The sequence below is a fragment of the Bufo gargarizans genome, chromosome 1 (assembly GCF_014858855.1).
Source record: "Bufo gargarizans isolate SCDJY-AF-19 chromosome 1, ASM1485885v1, whole genome shotgun sequence".
In the NCBI taxonomy this organism is placed as follows: Eukaryota; Metazoa; Chordata; class Amphibia; order Anura; family Bufonidae; genus Bufo; species Bufo gargarizans.
In genome coordinates this window covers 129,733,010-129,760,206 of record NC_058080.1, presented here as the reverse complement: position 1 = coordinate 129,760,206, position 27,197 = coordinate 129,733,010, and the positions used below count along the sequence as shown (strand labels likewise).

Here is a 27,197-nt window from a genome sequence, read left to right as displayed (position 1 = left end):
CCATGTCCTTTAATCCTGTGGCGCTAACGACTCCATCTCTCTCAGTGGTCCCCACAGTGGGTGACTGACTACGAAGAGGCAGCGTGAGCGGCAGCATCCCACCTCGGATGTCTCTGTCTCTCCACCCCCCTCACCTCGCCGGTGGCGCTTGCGGACTGCTCTTCCCCCTCCCTAGGGAGAGTACTCCGAAGGAGAATTATCCGGCTCGGACGAGCCACGTCCTTTTTGGACTATAGGGCATTTTCAAATCCTGTGACGCCAACCACCTCTCTAAGTGGTTTTCCACAGAAGACGCCCGAATACTAACAGGGAGCGTGAGCAGCAGCATCCCTCCTCGGATGGCTCTGGCTCTGACCCCCCCCCCCCCCCCCTCGTCTAGAGGCGCGTTCGGGCGACTCTCCCCTCCCTTTGGGAGCGCAAGTCTGAAGGAGAATTTCCGGCTCTGATTAGGTCATGGAGCGGGACCCCTCGCCTAAGCTCTCCACCAGGGTGGCTGACTTAGTGGTGACTGTCCGAGACACCTTTATTCTCCAAGGGGATTCTCCTCCTTCCACTGGTCAGGAGTTCCCCCTTTTTCCGTCCAGGCAGTCGGAGACTACCATGTTCCCGGTCCATGAGGGATTTTTCCGCGGTCATGTCCAGGGCCTGGGGTGGTCTTAATAAGGTTCTCGACCACCCAGCGCATGAATATACTTTCCTTTCCCTGCTGACGGCGAGGAGAGGTGTCTCCTCCCCCTAAGGTGGATCCTCCGGTGGCCGGATTAGCCAATTATGTGGCCCTTCCTGTCTTAGTCAGTTCCTCTTTCCAGGATGCTGTAGACAGACGCATAGACTCTCTTCCAGGTCCTTTTTTCGCTGGCAGCGCGTCCCTGTGACCTACCTTTCACTCAGCAGGGGTAGCCAGTGCTCTCTCGGTGTGGTTACAACACCACCACCAGGAACTGGCGGTACGAGATGCGGCTACTAACACACTGGAGTTGGTTCTCCAGATGTCTCAGGCTTCTAACATTCTTTGCGAAGCTTCTAGGGACATTGTTTCCCTCTTTGCCCGCAGGTTGGCCATCTCTGTCACTCAGCGCGAAGAGATCTGATTGAAGGTGTGGGACGCTGACGCCTCCACCAAGCGTTCCCTTGCTAATCTCCCCTTTGGGGTTTCCAGGCCTTGTGGGGATCAGCTGGACGAGTTCGTCTCTGCATGCCTTTTGCCGTTTCTCATCTGGTAGGCCGTCGCCTGCTTCCTCCGCCGGGGGTCTCAGGTCGCCCGCAAAGAGGCCTTCCTTTGCACCAGCCTTCCCGGCACTAGAGGGCCCAGTCAGCCCGCCCTGCTGCTCCTAGGCCTATCACATGTCCCGATTGCGGAATCCCACCATCGATTCCTGCGCTTCGCCATTATGGGTCGACACTGTCAGTTTGTCGCCCTTCCTTCGGGTTGGCGACCACCCCGCGGGTCCTTGCCACGGTCCTGGACCGCTCATGGCGCTTCTTCGTACCAGGGGCATTCCTTTGCTGCCCTGTCGGGACGATATCCGGATAGAGGCCCCCCTCTCTACCGCAGACCACGGACAGCGTCCGGATCACTGTTCAGACCCTGGAACGGTTCGGCTGCCTGGTAACTTTCCCAAACTCCTGCCTCTTCCCGTCCCAGAGGCTCTCCTTCCGGAGGGTGATTTTGGACACCTCGGCTGCCAAAGTATTCTACCAGCCTTCAAGTCCTCCCAGGTCCAGGGGGCAGTGTCGCATCTGCTGCGCTCCCCGTGCCTCTCCATTCGGGAATACTTGCAGGTCCTGGGTCTTATGGTAGCCTCTTTCGAGGCCTTTCCATATGCCCAGTTTCACACTCGCCTGGCGCAACAGGAGATCCTTTACCTTTCAGCGGGTTCGGGCAGTTCTCCCTTGGTGGCTGTTCCCAAAGAACCTGAGGTCGGGGAGTTCCTTTCTCGCATTCTCCTGGACGATCGCCGCCACCGATGCCAGCATCCTGGGTTGGGGGGGCGTTTTCCAGTCTCGCACGGTTCAAGGAATTTGGCCGGCGGCAGAGTCTCGCCTTCCAATCAACTTTCTGGAATTGAGGGCGATTTTTTCCGCTCTCTCTCTCCTATTGGACCTCTCTCCTTGCGGGCCTCCCAGTGCGGGTTCAAACGGGCGGGACCCGCAGCCGGATGGTGATGCAGGAGGTGAAGTGAATTCTGACGTGGGCGGAGACTCACGTTCCGGTGTTGTCAGCAGTTTGCATTCCAGGAATGGACAACTGGACAGCGGACTTTCTAAGCCACAACACGGTGGATCCAAGCGAGTGGTCTCTGCATCCAGAAGGGTTCGAAGAAATCTGCCACAGATGGGACCGTCCGGATGTGGACTTAATGGCGTCCGGGTTCAACAACAAGATCCCAGTGGTCCTGGCTCGCGCCCGAGATCCGGAGGCGTACGGATGGATGCGCAGGTGTCTCCGTGGCAGGACTTCAGCCTCCTCTGTTTTCCTCTCCTACCAAAGGGTCTACGCCAGTTCGAGGCGGAAGGGACTCCGACCGTTCTCATCACCCCAGAGTGGCCTCGCCGCGCGTGGTTTTTCGGACGTGGCTCGGTTGCTGGCGGACGCCCCATGGCCTCTTCCCGACGGACAGGACTTACTGTCTCAGGGCCCGTTCTTCCACCGGAATTTGCGGTCTCTTCGTTTACCGGCGTGACTGTTGAAACCGCCATCCTGATAAAGATGGGGTTCTCGGATTCAGTGGTTAGGACCATGATCAGTCCGGGGAAGTCTTCTTCCTCCCGGATTTACTATCGTACCTGGATGGCCTTCCTATCCTTTTTTGTGGGTTCGGGGTTCCCTCCCCTTCGGTTTTCCATCTTGATGGTACTGTCTTTTCTTCAGTCTGGGCTTGTGCAGGGACTGTCGCTTAGTTCCCTGTAAGGTCAGGTTTCGGCGCGGGCCGTCAGAGGTCCCTTGCTCTTAAGGGTCCGGTGGTGACCTTTCTTCGGGGGTGGCGCATTCGGTTCCCCGTATGTTCCCCCTTTGTCTCCTTGGGATCTCAATTTGGTTCTGCGCGCTCTGCAGTCGGCTCCCTTCGAGCCTTTGAGGAGGGTCTCTCTGACTGTTCTCATCTGGACTTCCTTGTGACCATAGCTTCTGATACAGCTACATAGCGTAGTGATTAAAGTTCTGGGCTATTATGCAGTGGCTGTGAGTTCACGTCCCATCACGAGCTTTTAGGTCAGACTGGTGTCGAAGCTGGCCGCTCTTTCCTATCAGGAGCCTTAATGGTTTTCCTCCAGGATTAAGTTGTGCTCGTCCAGTCCCCTTCTTTTTGCCCAGGGTGGTCTCTCCCTTCCGCCTTGATGAGGATCTTGTCCTGCCTTCCTTTTGTCCTTCTCCGGCTAACCCCAAGGAACGCACTCTGCATTCCCTGGATGTTGTACGGGTCCTGAAGGTGTGTCTCGCGGCTACTGCTTCCGTCCGCCGTTCTTGGCGCTCTGGATCTGCTTGGCTATTTCCGCGGCTTGTCACGCTTGTGGTGGAGTTCCCCCGGCTAGAATTGCCGCTCACTCCATTGGGGCGGAGGGGGCTTCCTGGGCAAGACGCAGTCGTGCCTCTGCGTCTCAGCTGTGTACGGCGGCCACCTGGTCGTCCTTGCATACCTTTGCAAATTTTTGTCAGTAGCATTCACTGGCTTCGGCTGATGCGGCTTTGGCCGCAGGGTTTTGCAGGCTGTGGTTCCTGTTTGACCGTTGGGGCGTTCCTCCTGGCGGTGCTGATATTTTTTCCCACCCCATGGACTGCTTTTGGACGTCCCATGGTCTGTGTCCCCCAATGGAAAAAAGCACGAGAAAAGGAGATTTTTGTGAAACTCACCTGTAAAATCTTTTTCTCGTCTTTTCCATTGGGGGACACAGCTCCCACCCATTATTCCTGTTGCAGGAGGGGTCTTTAGTTCGGTTTTTCTGTTTCTGGTTGGACCTTATGGCTTGGTCCGATGGTTTCCATGATTTTTTCTTGCTCCTTCTCCTACTGCTTGTGCAACGCCTGAGTTCCTCCTGGTGGAGTCTGGGGGTATAGCCCGAGGAGGAGGAGCTCTTTCATTTGCATAGTGTCCCTCCTACTAATACCTCTAAGCTATACCCATGGTCTGTGTCCCCCAATGGAAAAGACGAGAAAAAGATTTTACAGGTGAGTTTCACAAAAATCTCCTTTTTTGAGATTCGGTGACTAACCGGGCTCTCCATGGGGCTGCCAGGAAGCCCGGTGACGTCACCAGCACTGATGGGCTAGATATAGTGCTGCCCTAGCCAGTAAAACTGCTAGGGCAGCGCTAAAGCCCGCCCATCAGAGTCGTAGACGTCACCAAACGCACTGCCGGGCGGAAGCTTTTGTGTTATGATAAACAAAAGAGCCCGTGCCCTGCGTGATTTAGCGAAGGGCAAAGGAGTGCATCAGAGCATGAGATGCTCAATGATACCCTTATTTTCACCCAGGAAGCCCCCCTGAGGCTATGTCTGGTTCAGCTCTGAACCCGGACAACCCCTTTAAAAAAAAAAAACAATTGCAAATATGTTAATTTTTTTTATCCCATATAGCAGCCAGTGCATTTGAAGTATATTGACCAGAAGGTGTCCATAGCCTGGTGCATAGTTTGTAACGTATACATTAGTGATCCAGTGTCATTAGTACCAGTTTTTAACGGCTGTTAACTGGGTACACTCCTGTCTAAACGGCTGTTAAAAATGGACCAATTGGTTTAAGTGGGAATGACCCTGAGAACGCCAAGAATTGGACATGTCCTATTTTTTGATGGCCGTTATTCACTGGCTGTTAAACGGCCATGTGACTATTTTAAATGTCATGTGATTGTAGTGCATGGAAATGCAGTAATCATTGAGGCCGGTGTCGGGGGGGAATTGGTGCTCTTGACACACCAGTCGGAGTCAGCGGCTCTTACCCTGTCATAGTCCTGCACCTGTATTGTGTCAGTGCAGTGGATGTCTGCGTGCTGACATCCACTGTTAGGAGTGATACCTGGTGCCATACTCGGTACCAGATATACAGTACTTCACCCAGTTTGTGGGATCCGCTGTTCACTCTGCTCCAGTGCAGTTCCACCTTTATCAGTGTGGTTAGTATGACGGTGGTCCCATAAATCAGTGACGGTTCAAGTAGCTGCTTGTTGCAGTCTGGGTAGACACCCCTATATTTTACTTAGACATTATAATAAAGATTTTTTTATTTTGTTTTAGCGTCCTTTCCCATATATATAATCATGAGATCTATTAAGACTGGCATTTTATACACCAGCCTTATTCTAAAAGTAAGAACGGCTACGATGCAGGACGCCTCTTAAGAAAATGGAAGCATCTGTGGAGTTGGAGTCACCCCTATTTAAAAAGTAATCGGGAAAGCGAAAAAAAAAAATGTTTCACATTTTTACCCAGAATGCAGCGTGCACAACATTTTTTAATTTTTATGTACTGCATAGCCATTGATGCTTGTAGTAGTTAAGTCAAGACTAATGGAGGTTACATAACAACTATGTGATACATAACTTGCTGAATTAGCATTTTGTGGATTTAAGGCTCTGTTCACACTCCTTTCCATGAGGTTTCTGTTGCTCTATGATGGCTAGAGTAGTATAGAATCTGCACTTTTCTATCCAGTGAAGGGATTGAAACCTGTTGGTCCCTATACTATAAGTAAATGACACCTGTTACAAAATGAATCCATCATGGCTCCTGTGAAATCAGAAGCAACTTCAGCATTGTGTATCTCCCTTAACGACCATCCTTTGACAGCAAGCAAAGCTGTCCCCTGGTCTGCAGTGAATCCTTTGGCATCACTGCACTAACGCTCCTGCCATCTAGCAGAACTGGGTAGGGTGCATGGCTGCCGGAGACGACCCAGAGGAGAAGACATAAGCCGCTTGTATTGTATTTTCCTGCCTACATTGTGCTCTGTATGATTAGAGCAAGCGGCAATGCCACTGCCTCTTAGAAAACCCAGATCAGCTCTGCTGGTTAAAAGGTGACGCTCTCCCCTTATGTTTAGGTCTTTTATTATATTAGTTCCTTTGGAGTACTTGAACCTGTGATCTTTTGATTACTTGTAGTGTGCACTGTAATTCATCTGTATTACGGTGCATAGTCATTCTGGTCGGCCAGGAGATGGCAGGCCTGATGTACTTTAGAAGGCCCCCCCATCTACCATACTGAGTACTCTTCACCTCGTGATTGCATTCAGCTCAGACTGAGCCTGCTCCCCACTAGATGCTGCTGTCGCTATTGACCGTGTCATCTGAGGGGTCAAACTGCCCAGTTATCTCTGATCCCTGTAGTGAGAGCAGGGTGCCTGTGGTATAATGCAGAGGGCACCCGCCAGTGATTGTACATGCCCAGCTCCTAAGCTGGCACCATCGCCCTGTGGGTACTATTAAGAAGTGGGTTATGAATGAATGTCTCCTAATACAGAATGTATGGTATTGCAGCATTTATGTCAACCTAATGGAGACAGATGAGAAATATAAAGAAGACCGCCCTTTGTTTCCTGGATTGTGTTTTTTCTGAGTATTGGCCATGGAAAAAAAATAAATAATACTTTCTTTCAAAAAACAATAAAATTATGATGTAAGTTATTCCAGAGAAACGTACTTGTTCAATGTGGTAATCTGTCGCTTCTTCCCGCAGCCTATGTCTGGGCAGTGAAGGAGATACCCTGTGGGAGATAGACTCCAGTCCAGGATATGCAGCTAGTGAAGCAGAGCTATTTAGTGCATGTGAGAGCAGCCAGGAGGCAGAAGAGAGAGGTTTCTTCCAGGTGCAGCTTCATAGAGGACAGAGTAGAAGCATAGAAATTTGTGACCTCTTATAACTCCTATGTCATTGACAATTGTTATGCTTTATTACCTGTTCTTTAAATGTGTCACTATCTCATGAGAGGCAAACGGAGACCATGACCCATGGTAAACAATTTATTTTCTGCCGGAAAATGTAGTATTATATGGTGTCGGTTCAGATGACCGCCATGGGGTCAGACTTATCTCTTTATTACATCCCACCTACTGGTGCGATTTTTGTGTGGACCGAGCCCTGGGGGGTGTCATCTGCTCAGCACCTTATGGATTGTTTTATTTACATTATTTATTCTGTGTATGTCTTTTGATGTGATATGATATTTTTGTACTGCATGTGTGGTCTTGATGATTCGGTTTTGTAGTTATGTACCCACACATGATATTGTGTTACGTAGTGGTTTTTGGTTGGTTTCCTACTATATGATGCTGCGTTTTTCCACGTGTAAATCCGTTGCAATTCTGTTGCGTTCATATCTCTTTGGTTGCCTAATGTATTTTTAAAAGTGTTTGTCCAGGATTAGAAACAGACTTCTTCCAAAAAACGGCGCCACGGGTTGTCTTGTTTTGCAGCTCAGTTCCGTTGGAATTAGTGGAGCAGAGCTGCAATACCATACACAACCTGTGGAGAGGTGTGGTGCTGTTTTTGGAAGAAAGCGGTCATGTTTTAATAATCCTAGACAGCCCCTTTTTATAGGTGTGTCAAATATCTGGTTTGCGTTTATGCCTCATTTTTGTGACTTTTAGGTTTGTTTGTTTTCTGCACAGGTAAAAAGAAAGATCCTGAAGAAAAGGCAGAAGTGACTGTCCGTAACCAGGCATGCTCCACACTTCAAGATTGAATTCCGTTTTTTATTCAGAAGATAAACTTGCTTCAAACATGAACTGCTTTCTACTTTTAACAAATACAACAAAAACAAAAACTGAAATGTAGTCTTCAGCAAGCCCAATGAATTTGTTTTGTTTCCATCCATTGAAATCTCACTATGGTTGTTGTTGGGTCTCCTTGACGCCGTGTCTGCTGTATCCTGCTGTACAAGACAAAGCCAGAAGGTGCTGATGTGACTCTCCAGCCTCATGAATCTTGACCCTGCACATAGGACTCGCTGTGAAAACAGATTGTACTGTTTTCTGCTGGTGTACATAGAGGCAAGGCACAGCCGGAAGGAATGTGTGGAATTATTGAATTAGAAAAACTGTTTTATGTAAAAATAAATGTGCTACAAGTCTACTTTTTAAATAGAATGAGATGTACAGCCCCTCACCCCTGACAAACCCCATGAGAAGATATCATGTCCCACTTATCTCTCTGCACTAAATAGGAGAGGGAGTCACCATTTAATTTTTAATTATTATTTTTTATTTTTGCAGACATTTCATTAATGCCATTCTTTCACCCCCTTTTGTTCTGGATTAAAATTTAGGTAAATGTACATATTTTTTCTTTTCTTTTAAATACCATATATCACTTCTCGTAAAACGCCATTTTGATAAAATGCTCATGTTGGAATACTGTATTGCATAAGCAACACAGTCCGGCACTTGATTTTATAATGTTGGTTGCCAGATTTTTAATAACAATATAAAACATTTAAAAAAATTCCTCCGTTTTTTTTTTTTTTTCTTTGTTTTCAAGAAAATGGTTGCGTTAGGCAGCTGTATACCGGAAACGGAAATGCTGGCTTTTTTTTTTTTTTTTTTTTTTTTTGGTTAGGTGTTTTGCGGTTCTAAAGTCCATGTTTCTTGTTTGTGGCAGAATAATTTTTTTTATTTTAGATAAGTGTGCACTCTGCATTTTGTCAAAGGATTAGTGGACACGTAAGTGTTGCCCTAATGCTGCCCGTGCACCTTGTATGTACACATGATCATATTTAAGTTTTGTTGCATACAATAAACGCTTTTAGGTGTCACATTGTGTCCATTGTTTTTTTTTTTTGTTGTTTTTTTTGGGGGGGGGGGGGTGTTTTTTTATTTACTTTCCATTCTCATTCATTCATTTATTCATTCATTACAAAGATCTAAGCTTTTTAATAATAGAGGATAATTCAATCTAGTCGTGTCTATATTAGTGACGTTTGCTCTGCAGGGAACAAAAATCACGGCACTCGGGTATAGAATGCAAGTTAATCAAATATTTATTTCATCCACTTGCAGTGAAAACACTAGGGATGAAATAAATATTTGATTAACTTGCATTCTATACCCGAGTGCTGTGATTTGTTTTGTATAATTTTGGGACATTACCCCATAACAGAGCACCGGAACCTAAAAATAGTGCCACTGCCAACCATTATAGTTTTAAAGGGAAGGCTGCCATCACCTTTTTGGGTATCAGACTTCCATGGCGCTGTCTCTCAGCATTCTTACCATGCCCCTAATAAAGTCTCTGTATTTCACTACTTCGAGTGAGCAATTCTCCCTGCATTAGGACAGATCCCCAAACTGAGGTGCCCCTGCCATCATGTGAAAAACGAATCATGTCTGATGAAGGGTCTTCACAAGAAATGTTTCATCTGATCACACACACACACTGGGAGAGATTTATCAAAACTGGTTTAGTTTACCATAGCAAACAATCAGATTTCAGCTTACATTTTTTCAAAGGAGCTCTGAAAAATGAAAGGTGGACTCTGGTTGGTTGCTATGGGTAACTAAGCCTGTTTTCCTTTATGCCAGTTTTGCTAACTCTCCCCCAATGTTTCTAGGTCTGAGCTAAAACATCTCAAATAAAATCACTTCAAACAGATGATCTCTAGTGCTGGAAACAGCAATCTTTGGCACTCAGCTGCTGTGAAACTACAACTCCCAGCATGCAAAAATGCTCAGCTGTTATATTTCCTATAGAAGTGAATGGAGCATTCTGGGAGTTGTAGTTTCAGAACACCTGGAGTGCCGCCGGTTGCTGATCCCTGCTTCTAGTGTGCTACTTTATATGACGGCAAAGGCTTCTTTTCTTTTTTTGTGTGTGTGCTGGACAAGTTCCACTTCCTAACTTTTATTATTGCATACAATGTAATAGGAATCGGGAAAAAATTCCAATTGGGGTGGAAATGGAGAAACAGTATCGCAGTTTTATAGGTTTTGTTTTATGGAGTTCCCTATGCAGTAAAACTGACCTGTTCACTGTAATTGTACCGACCCAGGGAATTAAGTTATCACATTTTAATAGTTTTTCTTGTGTTTTAATACTTAGAGGGAATATGTCACCAATGACTGTCCCTATTAAACTGTGGTTCATCTGATTAAAACACTGAGGCTCCGTTCTAGAGTTATACTTTTTGTTTCTTAATATGCAAATAAGACCTTTGGTGCAATGAGGGCATCACCATTGCTCTTGTTGCACCCAACCCCACTCCTTTCTCTGGCCCTCCCCTCCCTCGCTACTTTGGCAGGGCCAGGCAGAGATGAAGGGGCTGGCCACAGAAAGCAATGGAGCCTGGGTACAACACGAGCAATGATGATGCACTCATTGCACCAAAGGCTTAATTTTCATATTAAGAAAAAGTATCAGAACTTGAACGGAGCCTCAAATGAAATAATAAAAAAAAAAAAAAACATTTTAATCATGTGAACCACAGCGGTGATATGAGCACCAAAATGACTCACAAAAGTGAGTACCCGTGCAGAGCCAGCACGTGTGGTAAAACACCAAAAAAGAGAAAATAGGGCTCGCACTAAATAGTATTATGAATATATAAATTTTATTAGTGTCTCCATATGAGACAAAACACAATTAAAACACATAGGAAACAATGGATGGTGAAAAATGAGCACACAGAATGACATGGAGCACAACCAAATTACTAAAAATGGCAAATAGATACAAAAATGAGTATATAGATATAGCACTAAGTGTGCATGTAAATCAAATAAAATGTTAGTAATACATATAATCAGGCAAAGCTATACAGGCTAGGTAATGATATCATACATAGTGAAACCAAAGTCTGCATATAAAGTGACCAGTGCACATAGTCAGAATAGATATATAGCCAACGCTGAGTAAATCATTATAACGCCATAAACCAACTACCTGTATAGTGCTCCAGCAACCCCGACGCAATATGCAGACTTTGGTTTCACTATGTATGATATCATTACCTAGCCTGTATAGCTTTGCCTGATTATATGTATTACTAACACTTTATTTGATTTACATGCACACTTAGTGCTATATCTATATACTCATTTTTGTATCTATTTGCCATTTTTAGTAATTTGGTTGTGCTCCATGTCATTCTGTGTGCTCATTTTTCACCATCCATTGTTTCCTATGTGTTTTAATTGTGTTTTGTCTCATATGGAGACACTAATAAAATTTATATATTCATAATACTATTTAGCACAGCGGTGATATGCTGACCCTCCCATTTGCTCCCTCGATCTAGGTGTGGGAGAGCAGTTCATTCCCCGGGAGCGCAGTGCTCCCAAGATTTCACTGCTCAGATGTCACTGTCGCTGTTCACCATGAGTGGACACAATCTTTAAAGGGGTTCTCCGGGAATGAAATAAATTAAAATACCTAAATGTTACTTTATAATAAATATATTACCAAATACCTTTTGTTAGTTATAATGGCTTTTTTCTCTAGGGAGCAATCGTTAGGAGAAATAAAATGGCCGCCATCCTATTAAAGGTCCATTCACACGTCCTGTTTTGTGGATCCGCAAAACACGGACACCGTCGATGTGTGTTTCACATTTTGCGGACCGCACATCGCCTGCACTAATAGAATAGGACATGTTCTATTTTTTTTTTCGGGTGCGGCCCCATAGAAATGAATGGGTCCGCAATTCCGTTTTGCAAAATTCAGAACTATATTGCGAACGTGTGAATGGGGCCTAATACACACAAAACCTGTCCTAATCACCCAGGAGGTAAAGACTGAGGTAAACGGCTGCCTCATTCTCCTCTCTACTTGTCAGGGATTATACAGGTGAATCTCTGTGAGAATAGAGATGAGACATGAGAGGAGGGTGAGGTGTGGCTAATGAGCAGCAGCACTTGTTTGCAGTCTCCATTACCACAGCCTGTCCATCCTCTCTGTATTAAGTTCCCCAGATATATGGCTAAAGCTCTTATCAGATGTATTATGGATCGTAATCCCTGACCAGTAGGGTAGAGAGGAGGATTAGGCAGCTCTTTACCTCAGTGCTGTGAAGTAACTTGTCCTCCTGTGTGGACAGGTTTTGTGTATACTAATAGGACAGTGGCCATTTTATTTCTCCCAATGATTGCTCCCCAGACAAAATAAGCCATTATAACTAATAAAAGGTATTTGGGAATATATTTATTATAAAGTAATATTTTAAGTATTTTAATTTTCTCAATTCCCAGAGAACCCCTTTAAGGACCCGACATACACCATATGCACAATATATGTTAGGAAGGTGTTAACAGGCGCATGGTTGGTATGCTGTTGAACAGCCCTACTGTCCCATACAGTCTGATGCACCAAAAGCTGCTGACAGGTTTCCTTTGTAAAGGGTTATTTCTAGAAACGATGCCGCTCCTGTCCTGCCAGACGCCCCCAGTTGTCAAGAGTGGTGCGGTTTCCTGATGGGGCAAGATTTTTCTTCTAATCATTTTGCACCCATTTATCCTAATCAATTCCCTATGTTATCCATTTTCATGCTGGGGGGAGGCTGACTGTAGTGAGATTTGCTGTTTACTGACACAGATGGGTTTTTATGTACACGAAGGTTATGCATTTCTACAATTTTCTAATATACTCTTGTGTTTTAATTCGTTGCCATATTCTAGTTACTTGTTTGCTGTCAGTGAATGAAAACATTGTTTAGATTCATAGGCTGGAAACCCTGTACACAGCTTGTCCTCCTCTCAACTGAGGGGTGGATAGATTTGTATCCAGTCTACACAATGCTCTTTGAGCTAAAGTCTGGACTGTAGACTGATACATTGTAGCGAAACCACTGGAGATTTGTGCAGCTGCTGATGTATGTAGCTTGCAGCGCATTGCCTCCCTAGACAGTGAAACATTTGTATGCCCTTCTCTCAGCTGAGAACAGGACTGGATATGTACAGTATATGCAGCCTCTGCATGTAGGCAAACGTTCTCATATAATGACTGCAAGGATATTAAACCCAAAGTATATTGGAAAGTTGCAGATTTTTATTTTTTTTATTTTTTATTCAAACACTGATTTTAAAGGTTTTTTTTGAGGAATTTAATACTGATGACCTATCTTCACAGTAGTAAAAATATAGAAACTCCAGCAATTACGTTGCAAAGAAAGGAATTCTTTTAATTGATATTTGCGGCTGTGTACAATGTGACGTTTCGGCCACACATTGGCCTTCATCAGACTATAGCAAAAGGAAAAGAATAAAAATAAAATAAACAGTGTAATCAAATATTACATACAAACATTTTGTACACAGCCGCAAATATCAAGTAAAAGAATTCCCTTTCTTTGCAACGCAATTGCTGGAGTTTCTATATTTTTACTTAGACGGGGTGGGAACCCGACTTCCAGCGGCAAACGGATGGCAGAGTGCCACAAAGTTTTGCTTATATATCTATCTTCAGGGTAGGTCATCAGTATCTGATCGGTGCGGGTCAGTCGCCCCCTGGATCCCCACGGATCAGCTGTTTGAGACTGCAGCGGCGCTCCCAGTAGCCTTCTCTCTGCTTTCCCTAGCCAAGTGATGAAATGTTCATCGGTCACATGGCCTAGGTGCAGCGCAGCCCCATAGAAGTGAATGGGGATGAGTATGAAAACAAGCACAGCCACTAGACAATGTACGGCGCTGTGCTTGGTGAGCACGGAGAAGGCCGCCGCACTCACAGGAGTACTGGTGCCTTCTTAAACAACTGATCTGTGAGAATCCCTGGTGTGTGACCCCCACTGATCAGAATGAAAATCTTGGCAAACCCTTTGCAAAGTTAGGAAACACCTTTAAGTCCATAAACCCCCATCCCATTACTTTTTTTTAAACGTGTCTACTGATCGGAGGGCCTATAGAAACATTCATATGTGGACACCTCTTTGTACATTGCAGACATGAATTGTAATGGCCATTGCTAGTGAATTTCTTTGGTTTTGACAGCCATTGCTAGAAGCATATTATGGCTGATCTTGTCATGATGGAACCCGATCTTACCATTCTGTTTAAAGGGGTTGTTTCGCTAAAACTAATGGTATCTATCATGTAGAGAAATTTAATACAAGGCCCTTACTAATGTATTGTGATTGTCCGTATTGCCTATACACTGCTCATATCCGGCAATTACGACCACCCTGCAATTCAGTATTGCACATTTTAGAAAAAGCACAAGCTGACCGCAGGAGTGTGCATAGGCCAGCTCTTTTTCCTATAATGTGAACGCACGACCACTGATGCTGGATTGCAGGGTGGTGTAATCCCTGGAAACGAGCAGTGTATAATGCGATGGAAAGTTGAATCAAACCAGCAAAGGAAGCAATATGGACAATCGCAATACATTAGTAACTGCCTTGTATTATTAACTTTCTCTACATGATAAATGCCATTTGCTGAAGTGAGACAGCCCCTTTAATTGAAACATTGAAAAAAGCCCAGCCCCACATACGAGGCCCATAAATGCATTCAGTTTAATTTTGTGTGTGTTCAATAGTCTATTTGCAGAATGCATGATATAAAGGGTTACACATTTTGGCAGAACTGGTCAAAGCTGGTCTTAAATTGTTTCACCGTTTGCAAGGCTGGACTCTGGGTCTATCTGTGTGCCTGGGATTGGCCTGCCGTGACGTGGTGAGCTGACCATATACATCCTAGGTTAGGTTTGTTTTTCAGAGATGGACTGACGACATATTTTAAATATTCAGTGCCCACTTTTTAAGGTGGTAATGATTCCCAGTGCAATGAAACTCAGTTCACCACTAAATCAATGATTGGATCCGATTTTATTCTTTACAATAATTTTTATTTTATATTTTTTAAATCTTTAAAGTCTTGAGCGCTCATTTTTCATGAGGTAGCAATCCAAATCCATTACATAGACCATTATATACTGTTTATACACCCTTATAATAAACCAGTTTGCGTGAGCTCCCTCTAGTGGCTGCAGGGAACCAGAATTTTTCAATTTAAATGTCTATGGGAGGTATTTGGATCTATGTATCTGAAAAAAGAAGCTATTGCCACTGTAATTATATATGCTGTTAATGCACAGTATTTTTAATCAATATAGAGGTTTTAAAAAAAAATGAAATCTCGATCAGAATGTGCAAGAAGAAAAAAAATTGTGAAATAATGGATCTTACATTTCAGATCTTACATTTCAGAATGGATAAAGGCTATTTTCACACTGTCCTGTCCTCATCCACACCTTCTACTCATCTGTGTTAATGATGAAACTGAATTTAGACGCACCTGAGACCCTAGTGCCCATGAAGATATGATTCTGAACAGACTAGGAGACCATATTGGTTTCAATGGATTCCAGTTGAATGTCCTTCATGCTGTGTTGACTGCTTGCAGAACAGTTGGGGGCCTGCAACCATGCTAGTCGTCCTGATTGATGTGGCTCACCTCTTACTGGCTGAATAGGTTGGTGCATTGTTTTTGTGGGTTGCTTTTCCTTTTTCTTGTGCCTTATCTCATGAAATGTTTTCAAGCAATGTTCCTGGTGTTTTTGAGGGAATGTATTCAAGGTAATTCCCACCTTTTTGCTCTTATTCAATTACTTTAGCCCTTTTCGGTGAATTCAAAGAGCACAAAAAGCGCAACCAAAAAAAGTTCCTCAAAGTTTGTTGCATCTGATTTTCCCCTTTGTGTCCTGACTCTTTACGACGCTGTTGTAACCTGTCTGTCTTGTAGTCGTGCTCTCCTGTCTAGTGTCTCAGATTCACTGGAGTCTACAGGATTCTCAGTTTTTCAACATGAAATGTGTTCTGGAAAATGTTAATATTCTACATTGGACCATGCAGAAAGTAAGAAATGTAAACGGACTATAAATGTAGGTAGTGCCATGCATTCTTGGCTCTGTGCAGCTTCATCTCTCCTGTGTGCCCAGTTTTCAACAAACTTCTTAATTGTCTTCCTAACAACTCATATTAATATTTTGAACGGCTCCTTAGTGAACACTAGTTACACTGTTAAACTTTGTATCTGTCGCTTAATATTCTCTCCTTTTAAGGTTTTGTGCCCATCATACACACTTAATGAATCCAGGTTCTTGCAGGGAAAATAGCCATTTCTCTTTTCCCTCCAAAGTGTACATACAGCTATTTAATAAAGTCTGCTCTCTTCTTAAGATTGGCTTTGGATTTTTTTAAATCTCATACAGACTGGGGTTTAAAGAGTTCTAAGGTGTGTTTTTTTTTTTTTTTTTTTTTTCAAAATCGGTTGTGTGTAGAGTAATAGGAGTATTTTCTTCACGCCCATGACTGCACCCTGAGGGAGACCAGCTCCAGGACAGGAAACGGGAACACCTATGGAGAGCTTTAAACAGGTAGATCGGCTGCCTTGTTGAATTCTGCCAAATAGCCTTATGATTAAAGGTTTGATCAGGACATATACGTTCTAAAGCAAATCTTTGTTCTATCCTTTGCCAGGGAGAGAATTCCTCTTTAGGCCAGCTTTAGACTAGCTATCAGGTTCTGTAACAAGAAGAATGGGTTCCCAGTCTCAAATTTCTATAAACAGAAGATGCTCATTCATTAAAATAAGAAAGAGGAGAATAAGGCTACTTTCAATCTAGCATTTCTATTTTCCGGTATTGATTTTCGTCATCTGGTCTCAATAATGGAGAAAAACGCTTCAGTTTTGTCCACATTTGTTGTCAATGGGGACAAAACGTAACTGAACAGAACGGCGTGCTCCAAAATGCATTCCGTTTCCATATCGGAGAGCAAACCGCAGAATGCTGCGGTTTTCTTTCCGTCATGGGATGCAGAGCCAGACGGATCCGTCATGACCCACAATGCAAGTCAATGGGGAAGGATCAGTTTTCTCTGATGATAGAAAACGGATCCATTCCCTTTCAATGGAGTTCGTGATGGATCCGTCTTGGCTATGTTAAAGATAATACAACCGGATCCGTTCATAACTGATGCAGATGGTTGTATTATCAGTCACGGAAGTGTTTTTGCTGAGCCATGCTGGATCCAGCAAAAACTCTAGTGTGAAAGTAGCCTAAGAACTGTAAAGACAATAGTGACAAGAAAAGCTAAAGTTTAATACCCGGATGGATACTGGGAAAAAAGTCTAGGCAGATCTAACCTTTCTTCGTTTCTGCAGGCTTGGGATGAAATGTCTTCAAGCTCCTGAGTAAGAAGCAGCATAAAGGAAGGTTTTTGACTAGTGCCCCCTCCACCAGAGAGATTCAAAATTACAGACTTGCGCACAAACTCTGCAGCACCATCTGCCTTGGCAAAATAGATCCATCCCAGTAGAAGAAAAAGAGAGGATTTTATTCCACTATTTAGTTGTCCCAAAGCCCAATGGCTCCTTTCCGTACCATAATAAATTTGAGACTTACACTAATGAGCAAAAGGATAACAATGTTTTGAACTTTTGACTTTCAGGATCCATGTCTCCCCATCCATTACAGCTTTGAACGTGAGACTACCATCATTTTATAGACAATCATCTTGGCTATCTCATACACAAATTAGGCTTTCCACTATTTAGCATATGATTAGTTATTAGTGATGATCGAGTATGCTCGGCATATGGCAATATTCGGCCAAATACCGCATGTGCTCGAGCGCAATGCTCAAGTCTCTGCCCTGCACGTCCCTTGGCTGCTAAGTACTGCCCTCACTGTAATGCCGTAGCCATGTTGGCTGCTGGCATTACAGTGATTGGCTGGCTGGAACGCGTCATCGGGTGCTATATAGGAAGGGAAAGGCAGTGTAGGGAGTGAAATTGAAAAGTTTTTCTAATACAATTATTCCTGAGACCCAGTTGGTTAAGCACCACCTTGTCTTCCACCGAGTCCAGTCTCAGTAGCCAAGAGTCGGCTCAACAGAATCCTAACCCTGATCCTCCTTCCTCCCACCATGGAGAGTCTGGGCAAACAAGTGATCCCACACTCGGATATTCCGAGGAGCTCTTTTCAGCGCCTTTCTTGATTTGGCCCTCTTGCCAAGCACGCTTGACAGATCTTGTGCCCTGATTCCCAAACTGTTGAGCATCAACAATCACAAGAAGATGATGGTGGGGAATGGCCATTACTGTTTAATGAGGTGGATGATGATGATGAGACACCGTTGCCAATCACTGAGGTAGTGGTTAGGTCAAGTAAGGAGGATGAGCAGAGTGAGGAAGTGGAAGAAGATGTGGTGGACGATGAAGTCACTGACCCAACCTGGGACAGTGGAAAGCTGAGCGAGGACAGCAGTACAGAGGGGGAGGGATCTGCTGCACTGCAATAGGCTGGAAGAGGTAGTGGGGTGGCAAAAGGGAGAAAGCGGGCTGCACCAAACAGGCCCACACCTGTTCCCCGGAGCACACCCTTGTGGAAATCTCCCTTACCAAGGGGTAGTTGTTCCGCAGTCTGGCACTTTTTTTTTTAGGAAAGTGCGGACGACAAAAGAATTGTAATTTGCAACCTGTGCCATACAAAAATGAGCAGGGGTGTGAACACTAGCAACCTCGCCACCACCAGCATGATCCGCCACATGGCATCAAAGCACTGTAATAGGTGGGCCGAACGCCTGGATCCACAATCTGTGTCTGCGGGTCACAGAACTGCCTCCTCTTCCCCTGTGTTACATGCTGGCCAATCCCCTGTCCAAGACGCAGGCCCAGATACCTCCCGCCCTGCACCTGGACATTTGCAAGCACCATCAGCAACCACATCCACTTCCGTTTCCCAGCGCAGTGTACAAATGTCCTTACCCCAGGCATTTGAACAGAAGCTCAAATACCCAGCCACCCACCCACAGGCCATAGCACTAAATGCGCAGTTTTCCAAATTACCGACCCTGGAAATGTTGACATTTAGGTTTGTGGACACTGAGGCCTGCCGCAGCCTGATGACAGCCGTCCTGCATTACGCAGTCCCCAGCCGCCACTATTTTTCAAGGTATTCCGTGCCCGCCTTACACCAACATGTGTCCTGTAACATCACACGTACCCTGACCAATGCAGTTACTGAGACGGTCCACTTAACCATGGACACATGGACAAGTGCATACGGCCAGGGACGCTACATTTCCTTGACAGCACACTGGGTGAATTTTGTGGAGTCCGGGAGTGAGTCGTACCCTGGGATAGCACAGGTGCTACCGACGCCAAGGATTGTGGGCCCTACGTTGATCAGGGTTTCCGCTAGCACCTACGTTAGTGGCTCCAGCCCCCCACTTCTCCTCTGCTTCCACTTCCACCTCCGAATTATCCGCGTGCAGCACCAGTTATCAGTCGGTAGCTTGAAGCAGTGTAGCACTGCAGTGGGGAAGCGACAACAGGCTGATATGCTTAGGGGACAAACAGCACACCGCCGCAGAGCTGTGGCAGGGGATAAGACACCAGACTGAGCTGTGGCTCTCGCCATTCAACCTAGAACCAGGCATGGTTGTGTCTGATAATGGCCGTAACATGGTGGTGGCTTTGGAGCTCGGCAAGCTCGCACACATCCCATGCCTAGCCCACGTCTTAAACTTAGTGGTTCAGTTGTCGATGACTTGCGGAAATGGGAACACATGGCTGACTTCATGTTAGACTGCCTTTCCCGCGACCCACACGTTATACGCATTTTAGACAACACACATTACTGGTTGTTCACCCTTCTCGACCCCCGCAACAAAGAGAACTTCTCATCTCTCATTCATCAGGTGGAGAGGCTGAGCAAAACGATGCATTACCAGAAGATCCTTGTTGAAAAATTGCTCCAAAAATTTCCATCTGACAATGCTGGCGGCAGAGTACGTAGTTCCTTGGCCAACCGAGGAGGGGAGACAAGGGGAAAACACAGCAGTTCCAACAGAGGCAGGGCAACACTCTCCAAGGCCTGGGACAGTTTCATGACACCCTGCCAGCACCCTCACCCTGATGCGCGGCCTAGTGTAACAAGGAGGGAAAAATTTTGGAAGATGGTGAAGGAGTACATAGCAGACCGTGTCAGCGTCCTCAATGATCCCACTGTGCCTTACAACTACTGGGTGTCCAAGCTGGACACGTGGGACGAACTGGCGCTCTACGCTTTAGAGGTGCTGGCCTGCCCTGCCACCAGCGTTTTGTCTGAGTGGGTATTTAGTGCTGCTGGTGGCATTATACTAGATAATCGTATGCGCCTGTAAACTGAAAATGCTGACAGGTTGACTCTTATAAAAATGAACAAGGCCTGGATTGACCATAACTTTTCGACTCCACCAGAGGAAAGCGGCTGAACATAAAGGCACTTTAAATGTGTTGTTTATAATGTACTGAATACACTGTATTCCCATGCACCCCTTCCACCACAAACAAGGGTATATAGTTGAATCTTCCTTTTCTCATTCTTCTCCTCTTCCATCATATCAACATGCTTTTTCGTTGCATATATGCCCTTCGCATATAATGCTTTACAGTGTCAGCTCACCAGCAGGCCCTCACCTACAATGCTTTACTGGGTCAGCTCACCAGCAGGCCCTCACCTACAATGCTTTACAGGGTCAGCTCACCAGCAGGCACTCGCATATAATTTTTTAGAGGGTCAGCTCACCAGCAGGCCCTTGCATATAATGTTTTACAGGGTCAGCTCACCTGAAGGCCTTCACCTACAATCTTTTACAAGGTTAGCTCACTTGAAGACTCTCGCATATTATTTTTTACAGGGTCCGCTCACCAGCAGACCCTCACCTACAATCTTTTACAGGGTCAGCTCTCCAGCAGGCCCGCACCTCAAATCTTTTACAGGGTCAGCTCTCCAGCAGGCCCTCGCATATAATGTTTTACAGGGTCAGCTCACCAGCAGGTCCTCGCATATAATTTTTTAGAGGGCCAGCTCACCAGCAGGCCTTTACCTACAATGTTTTACAGGGTCAGCTCTCCAGAAGGCCCACACCCAAAATCTTTTACAGGCTCTATCGTAGGGACGGGCTGCACCTCAATGGGGAAGGGGCAGCTGTGTTGGGGAAGAAGATGGCTAGAAGGTTGGAGGAGTGTTTAAACTAGGGACCGGGGGGGAGGGTAATTATGTTATAGAATGGGAAGATAGTGCAGATAGAGACCGGGGGCAAGGTAGTGAGACTGGGGGAGGAATGGAAGGAGGGACTAGAACAGTTCAGAAGGAAAGGTGTAGAGTAAAAAATATACATAAACCTCTCAAATGTATGTATACTAATGCCAGAAGCCTGACTAATAAAACTGGTGAACTGGAATTAGTGATGTGTGAGGAGGACTATGACATAGTGGGAATAACTGAGACATGGCTGGATGATAGCTATGACTGGGCAGTTAATGTACAGGGTTACAGTCTGTTTAGAAAGGATCGGCAAAACCAGAGAGGGGAGGGGTCTGCCTTTATGTAAAGTCCGGTCTAAAGACCACACTCCGTGAAGATATAAGTGAGGGACATGAAAATGTGGAGTCACTGTGGGTAGAGATACATGGCGCTAAAAACAATAATAAATTACTAATAGGAGTTTACTATAAACCACCTAATATACCAGAGTCCACAGAAAATCTACTACTAAACGAGATAGACGAGGCGGCAAATCATAATGAGGTGGTTATTATGGGGGACTTCAACTATCCAGATATAGACTGGGAAACTGAAACTTGTATATCTCATAAAGGAAACAGGTTCTTGGCAATAACCAAAGACAATTACCTCTCCCAACTGGTTCAGGACCCGACTAGAGGGATGGCCATACTGGACTTAGTATTAACCAATAGGCCTGACAGAACAACAGACGTGCAGGTTGGGGGACACCTGGGAAATAGTGACCACAAAGTAATAACCTTCCAATTATCATTCAAGAGAGCGTTTCTACAGGGAGGAACAAAAATACCAAACTTCAAAAAAGCTAAATTTAGCCAACTAAGAGAGGCCATAGGCCTAACTAAATGGGATAAAGTCCTCACAAATAAAAATACAGCCACAAAATGGGATATCTTTAAAAGCATCCTAAAATCTCAGTGTGAGAAATACTGTATGGGAATAAAAGGTTAAGGAACAAAAAGAAACCAATGTGGATAAACAGAACTGTAAAGAAAGCAATAAATGACAAAAAGAAAGCATATAAAACACTAAAACAGGAAGGTAGCACGGAAGCACTGAAAAACTATAAGGAAAAAAATAGAACATGTAAAAAACAAATAAAAGCGGCCAAACTAGAGACTGAGAGATTAATTGCCAAAGAGAGTAAAACTAACCCTAAAATGTTCTTCAATTATATAAATGTTAAAAAGTATAAATCTGAAGGTGTCGGCCCTTTAAAGAGTAATGAGGGGGGAGTCGCAGAGAGCGACGAGGAGAAAGCAAAGCTGTTAAATATTTTTTTCTCCAATGTATTCACTGAGGAAAATAAACTGTCAGATGACATGCCGAATGTTGAAATAAATTCCCCATTAAAAGTGTCCTGTCTGACCCAGGAAGAAGTGCAACAGCGACTTAAAAAGATTAAAATAGATAAATCGCCAGGACCGGATGGCATACACCCCCGTATCCTAAGGGAATTAAGTAATGTCATAGCCAGACCCTTATTTCTGATATTTGCAGATTCTATATTGACAGGGAATGTCCCACAGGATTGGCGCATGGCAAATGTGGTGCCAATATTCAAAAAGGGTCCAAAAACAGAGCCTGGAAACTATAGGCCGGTAAGTTTAACATCTGTTGTGGGTAAACTGTTTGAAGGTTTTCTGAGAGATGCTATGTTAGTGCATCTTAACGTAAATAAGCAAATAACGCCATATCAGCATGGCTTCGTGAGGGATCGATCATGTCAAACAAATTTAATCAGTTTCTATGAGGAGGTAAGTTCTAGACTTGACAGCGGCGAATCAATGGATGTTGTGTATCTGGACTTCTCCAAAGCATTTGACACTGTACCACATAAAAGGTTAGTATATAAAATGAGAATGCTCGGACTGGGAGAAAACGTCTGTAAGTGGGTATATAACTGGCTCAATGATAGAAAACAGAGAGTGGTTATTAATGGTAAATACTCAGATTGGGTCACGGTCACTAGTGGAGTACCTCAGGGGTCAGTATTAGGCCCTATTCTCTTCAATATATTTATTAATTATCTTGTAGAAGGCTTGCATAGTAAAATATCAATTTTTGCAGATGACACTAAACTGTGTAAAGTAATTAACACTGAAGAGGACAGTATACTACTACAGAGGGATCTGGATAGATTGAAGGCTTGGGCAGATAAGTGGCAGATGAGGTTTAACACTGACAAACGTAAAGTTATGCACATGGGAAGGAATAATGCAAGTCACCCGTACTTATTAAATGGTAAAACACTCGGTAACACTGACATGGAAAAAGATCTAGGAATTTTAATAAACAGCAAACTAAGCTGCAAAAAACAGTGTCAGGCAGCTGCTGCCAAGGCAAATAAGATAATGGGTTGCATCAAAAGGGGCATAGATGCCTGTGATGAGAACATAGTCCTACCACTTTACAAATCATTAGTCAGACCACACATGGAGTACTGTGTACAGTTCTGGGCTCCAGTGAACAAAGCAGACATAGCAGAGCTGGAGAGGGTCCAGAGGAGGGCAACTAAAGTAATAACTGGAATGGGGCAACTACAGTACCCTGAAAGATTATCAAAATTAGGGTTATTCACTTTAGAAAAAAGACGACTGAGAGGAGATCTAATTAATATGTATAAATATATCAGGGGTCGGTACAGAGATCTATCCCGTCATCTATTTATTCCCAGGACAGTGACTGTGACGAGGGGACATCCTCTGCGTCTGGAGGAAAGAAGGTTTGTACACAAACATAGAAGAGGATTCTTTACGGTAAGAGCAGTGAGACTATGGAACCCTCTGCCTGAGGAGGTGGTGATGGTGAGTACAATAAAGGAATACAAGAGGGGCCTGGATGTATTTCTGGAGCATAATAATATTACAGGCTATAGCTACTAGAGAGGATCGTTGATCCAGGGAGTTATTCTGATTGCCTGATTGGAGTCGGGAAGTAATTTTTATTCCCCTAAAGTGAGGAAAATTGGCTTCTACCTCACAGGGGTTTTTGCCTTCCTCTGGATCAACTTGCAGGATGACAGGCCGAACTGGATGGACAAATGTCTTTTTTCGGCCTTATGTACTATGTTACTTATGTACTATGTTAGGGTCAGCTCGCCTGCAGGCCCGCACCTAAAATCTTTTACAGGGTCAGCTCACTAGCAGGCCCTTGCATATCATTTTTTACAGGGTCAGCTCACCAGTAGGCCTTCACCTACAATCTTTTACAGGGTTAGCTTACCTGAAGGCCCTCAAATATAATGTTTTAGAGGGTCAGCTCACCTGCAGGCCCTCACCTACAACCTTTTTAGAGGGTCAGATCACTAGCAGGCCCTCGCATATAATTTGTTACAGGGTCAGCTCACCTACAATCTTTTACAGGGTCAGCTCACCTGAAGGCCCTCGCAAATAATGTTTTACAGGGTCAGCTCACCAGCAGGCCCTCACCTACAGTGTTTTACAGGGTCAGCTCACCAGCAGGCCCTCACATATATCGTATTTTTGACCCTATAAGACGCACTTTTCCCCAAAAAAAGTGGGAGGAAAATGGCAGTGCGTCTTATGGGGCGAATGCTGCCATTTACACTGATACACCGCCGACCGCATGCTGCATGGCTGGCGTGTGTAGGAGGGAGGAGGGGCTGGGGGCCGGCGTATAGTTTTGTAATGGCAGTGGGGCCCGGTGCAGTCACTGTATTCTATTGCACTGGGCCCCGCTCATTGTACTAATTGTATCTACTGTAACTGCAGGCAATGTTTAACTATAGAATATGTTCGATTCAGCAGCCTGTACTTACGAGCATAGCAGACGGGCACTGGCAGCGTAACTTCCTACGTCACATGCCTGCTCCGCCCACTTTATGAATGAAGCAGGCGGCGCAGGTACATGACGTAGTGAGTTACGCTGCCACTGCCCACCCAGCCTCCTGCCTGCTATGCTCATAAGTACAAGCTGCTGGATCGAACATATTCTATAGTTAAACACTGCCTGCAGTTATAGTAGATACGATTAGTACAATGAGCGGGGCCCGTTGCAATAGAATACAATGACTGCACTGGGCCCCCGCTGCCATTAAAAAACTAGTGTAGATGTCAGCCCCCACCCCCTGTATTGGGGGTCATTCACAGTGGCTGACACTGTTAAGGGGGATATCTGTGGATGTCAAATACCATAAGATGCTATTTATCTGTCATCCACAGATCCCCCCATAGCAGTGTCATGCCATCCAGATGCCCCCATAACAGTGCCATCCACAGACCCCCATAACAGTGCCATCGCCAGACGTTTATAACAGTGTCAGCCACAGACCCCCTTAACAGTGTCATCCACAGATCCCCCATAACAGTGCATCATCCACAGATCCCCCATAATAGTGTCATTCACAGGCTACCATTAGTTTAAATCCCACCAAAAGCACACCTTTTGGTTCCAATTTTTTTTCTTATTTTCCTCCCCAAAAACCTAGGTGCAATTATGGACAAGTGCATATTATAGGACGAAAAAAAAAGGTAAATTTTTACAGGGTAAGCTCACCAGCAGACCCCCGCATATAATTTTTTACAGGGTCAGCTCACCAGCAGGCCCTCACCTACAATCTTTTACAGGGTCAGCTCACCAGCAGGCCCTCACATATAATGTTTTACAGGGTCAGCTCACCAGAAGGCCTTCACCTACAATCTTTTACAGGTTCAGCTCACCTGAAGGCCCTCACAATTTTTTAGAGGGTCAGCTCACCAGCAGGCCCTCACATACAATGTTTTACAGGGTCAGCTCACCTGCAGGCCCTCACCTACAATCTTTTACAGGGTCAGCTCACCTGCAGGCCCTCGCATAGAATGTTTTACAGGGTCAGCTCACCAGCAGACCTTCACCTACAATCTGTTACAGGTTCAGCTCACCTGAAGGCCCTCAATTTTTTAGAGGGTCAGCTCACCAGCAGGCCCTCGCATATAATTTTTTTACAGGGTCAGCTCACCAGCAGGACCTAGCATATAATTCTTTACAGGGTCAGCTCATTACCAGGCCCTCGCATATAATTTTTTACAGGGTCAGCTCACCAGCAGGCCCTCAGCTACAATTTTTTACAGGGTCAGCTCACCAGCAGGCCCTTGCATATAATGTTTTACAGGGTCAGCTCACCAGCAGGCCTTCACCTACAATGTTTTACAGGTTCAGCTCACCTGAAGCCCCTCACAATTTTTTAGAGGGTCAGCTCACCAGCAGGCCCTCACATACAATGTTTTACAGGGTCAGTTCACCAGCAGGCCCTTGCATATAATTTTTTTTAGAGAGTCAGCTTACTAGCAGGCTCACATCTAAAATCTTTTACAGGGTTAGCTCACCTGCAGGCCCGCACCTAAAATCTTTTACAGGGTCAGCTCACCTGCAGGCCCTCACCTAATTATACCTAATAGGTAATTTGCGTGCATGCTGCCTTGCTTGGATGTGGTAGCCGTTTCTCAGGCTTGCTCTACAGAATCGAGCCATAATTCCCCGTTACCAGTGGTCACCATGGTTTGCGCTGAAAATAACATCGAAAGTTGATAGGACAGACATCCGAATGGATCGTCGCCATCACGGGGACGTGCAATCGGACTCAGGTTATCTAGAGCCACCCAAGCAGGCCTTCGCCCATAATGTTTTAGATGGTCAGATCAGCAGGCCCTTGCTCCAAATGTTTTTGAGGGTCACCAGCAGGCCATCAATTATAATTTTTCAAGGCGGAGTATGATGCCCTCCTTTATGTGTAACAAAGTGTGTATTGTAGTGACGCTTTCTTGTAATTTTTGGCAGCCCTTTCACTTAGTACATAGCCTTTATGAGTGTAGGAGTCCCACTACCTGAACAATTGTACCACATGTAAATGAGACCCTCCTTTATGCGATATACAGGTTGTATCGGAGTGCCTCTTCCTTGTAATTTTTGGCAGCACTTGCACTTTATATACAAGTAAATATACAGGAAAGAATGTTTCCTAACTAGTTTTCCTCTCAAATTGATTTTATCTTTGGTTTTGTGCGTATTATTGTCAGTCTGTAAAAGTGGCGTACTACTCGGACAACATCGTTCCCAGGAGCGACCTGGGAGTCCAAGATGCATGCAGACATCCTCCCCATGCTGTTCCCGAACCATTTTGGTGGTGTTTCCATAAATTTCTGACCTTTTCCTATGAACCAGGCACCATCCCCTCTTCAGAGCAGGGGTTGCCTGGTTTTATGTCTGTG

At 45.0% G+C, this 27,197-nt stretch overlaps 1 protein-coding gene across 3 annotated transcripts in view; it reads left to right on the top strand.

Annotated features, from left to right (window-relative positions):
• PDS5A (PDS5 cohesin associated factor A) overlaps positions 1-8,743 on the top strand; it is a 99,252-nt gene extending 90,509 nt beyond the window's left edge. For 2 of the 3 annotated variants that reach the window (XM_044298459.1, XM_044298468.1), the window contains one exon: positions 7,602-8,743. In XM_044298459.1, coding sequence (XP_044154394.1) covers positions 7,602-7,605 — 4 coding nt within the window. In that variant the 3' untranslated portion in view covers positions 7,606-8,743. Of the gene's footprint in view, positions 1-4,026; positions 4,036-6,669; positions 6,800-7,601 lie in introns of all 3 variants that reach the window. The other variant, XM_044298477.1, reaches the window with a different exon arrangement.
• The last annotated feature ends 18,454 nt before the right edge of the window (positions 8,744-27,197 follow it).